Here is a 4,517-nt window from a genome sequence, read left to right on the forward strand (position 1 = left end):
AAAAAAAAAAAAAAAAAAGACCCCAAAAGCTAAATGGGTACAGAATAATGTATCCATCTGTATGGGAAAAGCAAAGCTAAGGATTAAGTCATCCAATGGTAAAATTTCTCTTTCCAAATACTTAATCACATGCCAGAGTATATCATCAAATTATAATACCTCCTGATATGGTTTGGCTGTGTCCCTATCCAAATCTCATCATGAACTGTAGCTCCTGTAATTCCCATGTGTCATGGGAGGGACCCAGTGGGAGGCAGCTGAGTCACGGGGACAGGTCTTTCCCAAGCTGTTCTCATGATAGTAAGTAAGTCTCATTAGATCTGATGGCTTTATAAATGGGAGTTCCCCTGCACATGCTCTCTTGTCTGCCGACATGTAAGACATGACTTTGCTTCTTTGCCTTCTGATTGTGAGGCCTCCCCAGCCATGTGGAACTGTGAGTCCATTAAGCCTCTTTCCTTTATAAATTATCCAGTCTTGGGTATGTCTTTATTAGCAGCATGAGAATAGACTAATACACATCCTATAGGATGAACTTGCTAAATACATACATTTTGAATATTATTTGGCCCCATATTTAAGAATAATGTTAATGCTATTAAACCAAATGGGGCTGGGTGAGGTGGCTCACGCCTGTAATCCCAGCACTTTGGGAGGCAGAGGTGGGTGAATCATTTGAGGTCAGGAGTTCAAGACCAGCCTGGCCAACATGGTGAAACCCTGCCTCTACTAAAAATACAAAAATTAGCCGGGCATGGTGGTGGGTGCCTGTAATCCCAGCTACTCAGGAGGCTGAGGCAGGAGAATTGCTTGAACCTGGGAGGCGGAGGTTGCAGTGAGCCAAAATTGTACCACTGCACTCTAGCCTGGGTGACAGAGCGAGACTCTGTCTCAGAAAAAAAAAAAAAAAAAGCCTAAATGGTAATTCCAGATTACAAGTACCCATATACCTTAAAATGTCAGAATTCTGTATAAAATTATTTTTAAAATTTAAGGAATTTCCAATTAATATATTATCTATGAATCTACCCAGAAATAGTTTTATTTTATTTTCATTTTTATTTTTCCTGATTGCTCTTACAATACAGAAACAGTTTTAAACTGAAGTCTATAACTCATTCAATTTCTTTCTCTTTCTTTTTTGTTTTTGAGATAGGGTCTCACTCTGTTGCCCAGGATAGAGTAAAGTAGCATGATCTTGGCTCACTGCAGCCTCTACCTCCTGAGCTCAAGTGATCCTCCTACCTCAGCCTCCTGAGTAGCTGGGACTACACTGTGCCCAACTATTTTTTTTTTTTTTTTTTTTTGTAGAGACAGGGTTTCACCACCTGGTCTAGATGCCCAGGCTGGTCTAGAACTCCTGAGCTCAAGCACTCCACCTGCCTTAACCTCCCAAAGAGCTGGGATTATGGGCCTGAGTCACCCATACCCAGCCAAACTCACTCAACTTCAAAGGATCATAAATAAAAATGACTTCTCCTCCAGTTCTTAAACAAGGTCTGGGATCAATTTGATTCTCTCTGATATATTCAGGGGAAAGTTGGTTCAGCTTTGTTCACAACAGCCATTGCTGAGAATGAAATAACACAAATCTACTTTGAGAATCAGGAAAACACTGTATGTGCTGAATAAACCTCTATAATTCCAAAGTAAATTTCTTCTTTTTTCTTTTTTGAGATGGATTCTCACTCTGTCACCCAGGCTGGAATACAGTGGTACAATCTTGGCTCACTGCAACCTCAGCCTCGCAGGTTCAAGTGATCCTCTTGCCTCAGCCTTCTGAATAGCTGGGATTACAGGTGCCCACAACCATGCCCGGCTAATTTTTATGTTTTTAGTAGAGACAGGTTTTACCATGTTGGCCCAGCTGGTCTTGAATTCCTGACCTCAGGTGATCTGCCCACCTCAGCCTCCCAAATTGCTGGGATTATAGGTGTGAGCCACTGCTCCCGACCCCAAAATAAATCTCTAAAAACTTAAAAGTTATTTCTTTCCAATCAATAATATAATATCACTTTAAATTACAGCATTTCCACATACATACTAATATAGGATTTTATTTTTTTTAAAAAGCAGTCATATCTTTATTTCACCAATGAAGAAAGAATTCTTCTAGAATGTTTACAGGTATTTCAAAAAGCAATAGTTGACATGTTCCTCTTCTTTAAGTGGAGGAAAAAAACTATTTTATAGGGTGGTAAAAATACTATTTACAGAAGGCTTCCACAAATCCAAGAACTAAAATCTGCCAGGTGCAGTGGTTTATGCCTGTGATCCCAGCAATTTAGAAGGCCAAGTTGGGCGGATCACTTGAGGCCATGGGCTCGAGACCAGCCTGGGCAACATGGTGAAACCCTGTCTCTACTGAAAATACAAAAATTAGCTGGGCATGGTGGCACATGCCTGTAATCCCAGCTACTCAGGAGGCTGAGGGAGGAGAATCGCTCAAGCCTGGGAGGTGAAGGTTGCAGTGCGTCAGGATAGCTACATTGCAAAAACAAACAAACAAACAAACAAACAAACAAAAAAAGAACCGAAATCATGCCTACTCTGCCTCCTCTTTCACTTCCCATCTATGTGTCCTCTAGGGTGCCTCCCTTTTCTTTCATTTCTTTCTTTTTCCTTTTTTGAGACAGGGTTGCACTCTGTTGCCCAGGCTGGAATGCAGTGGCACAAACATGGCTCACTGCAGCCTCAAACTCCTGGGATCACACAATCCTCCCACCTCAGCCTCCCAATTAGCTACCAAACAGGCACATACCACTATGCCCAGCTAATTTTTTTTTTTTTTTTTTGAGACTGAGTCTGGCTCTGTTGCGCAGCCTAGAGTGCAGTGGTGCAATCTCAGCTCACTGCAACCTCCACCTCCTGGGTTCAAGTGATTCTCCTGCCTCAGTCCCCCGAGTAGCTGGGATTACAGGAGCCTGCCACCACACCTGGCTAATTTTTGCAGGTTAGTAGAGACAGGGTTGCACTATGTTGGCCAGGCTGGTCTCAAACTCCTGACCTCAGGTGCTCTGCCTGCCTCAGACTCCCAAAGTGCTGGGATTACATATGTAAGCCACCATGCCCATCCTTTACTTTCTTTCTTTTTTTTTTTTTTTAAATAGAGATGGAGTCTCACCATGTTGCCCAGGCTGATCTCCAACTCCTGAGCTCAAGCCATCCCCTCACTTTGGCCTCCCAAAGTACTAGGATTGCGGGCATGAGCCACCATGCCCAACCAGAAGATTCTATTTAGGATCGCTCTTTATGTCATATTTTTTAGAATTATATACAGAGTCACTGACAGGTTGGGAAGTAAAAGGGAACCAAGAAGAACCTCTGGAAAAACTTTCAGGGAAATAAATGAACTAATACATTATTATTTACAATTTTCAAAATGTTCATCAAATTTTCAAACATTCATAAAAATGAACTGGATGAAGGGCCTAGAGGTTCCTCACTCTGTCACAATCTTTAGGCTATTTAAACTAAATACCACAAACACTTAAACAAAAGTACTTAGAAAGAAAGATGATATATTTGCACATACTTTTCATGAATCTTCAAGACTCGGTGAACTATAGGAATTTCTCTTCCTTCTATCCTAAAAACAACAATTTCTCCCACTCTTATGGGATCTTCAACTCGGTTTGTTAGAAAGAGAAGATCTCCTCTATGAAATGCAGGTTCCATGCTGCCACTGGGAGAGAAAGAAAAATACATTAGCAAAAAGAAAGTATGAGATTAAATGTACTTTCAAAATTAGATATTCAACAAAATTTTAAAATACCACTTTTGGAGTATACTCAATATCTTAATAACTATATCAACATAAATATGTATTGTTCTCAAAATATGGTTTCCTGAAACTAAAGTTACACCAAAGGATTTTTTAAAAAATTATTAACCTTCACTAACTAGTTCCAATTCAAGCATTACTATTCAAAGAAGCTTAAATCTTGAAAAGGTCAGTGTTACTAATTCCTTAACCTTTTAAAATTTCAAATGACAAACAGAATATAAAAGAGAATGAACTTTAAAAATAATGCCCTTATTCTCACTTCATCTGAAAACACTAAACATATTCAAATATGCAAATAAGAACTGGATCATCTTCCTCTGCCATTTATAAAGATAACAGCCAAAAACACTAAACATATTCAAATATGCAAATAAGAAGTGGATCATTTTCCTCTGCCATTTATAAAGATAACAGCCGAGATGACCTTATAGGTTCAACTCATTTAAAAGGAAAAACAGCTCATCAAGTCAAAGAACTGTCAGCTACAGAGATAACGCTTGTATTATCAATTTACTTATTTTAAAAAGAGAAAACCAAGGAATAAGCAGAGATTTTTGCCTAAGAATTTCAGAAGCCAGGAAAAGATTTAATTTTATGGTAATAAGTGAGACTAACTTTTACAGAGTATCTTCTTACCTCTTACTTCTTCCATCCTATGCCAAGTCCTAAAAAGGTCCTAAGATATTTGCACTAATTTATAAACCCTTTTTTTCTTTTTTTTTTTTTTTTT

General features: G+C 39.1%; 1 protein-coding gene across 2 annotated transcripts in view; it reads right to left on the reverse strand.

Annotated features, from left to right (window-relative positions):
• The window catches only part of SEC11A (SEC11 homolog A, signal peptidase complex subunit), a 44,703-nt gene that overhangs the window by 12,937 nt on the left and 27,249 nt on the right, over positions 1-4,517 (reverse strand). For both annotated transcript variants that reach the window (XM_017502286.2, XM_017502287.2), the window contains exon 3: positions 3,536-3,685. In XM_017502286.2, the coding sequence (XP_017357775.1) occupies positions 3,536-3,685 (150 nt within the window). The remainder of the gene's footprint in view (positions 1-3,535; positions 3,686-4,517) is intronic.

The sequence above is a fragment of the Cebus imitator genome, unplaced genomic scaffold (assembly GCF_001604975.1).
Source record: "Cebus imitator isolate Cc_AM_T3 unplaced genomic scaffold, Cebus_imitator-1.0 Scaffold295, whole genome shotgun sequence".
Lineage (NCBI taxonomy): Eukaryota > Metazoa > Chordata > Mammalia > Primates > Cebidae > Cebus > Cebus imitator.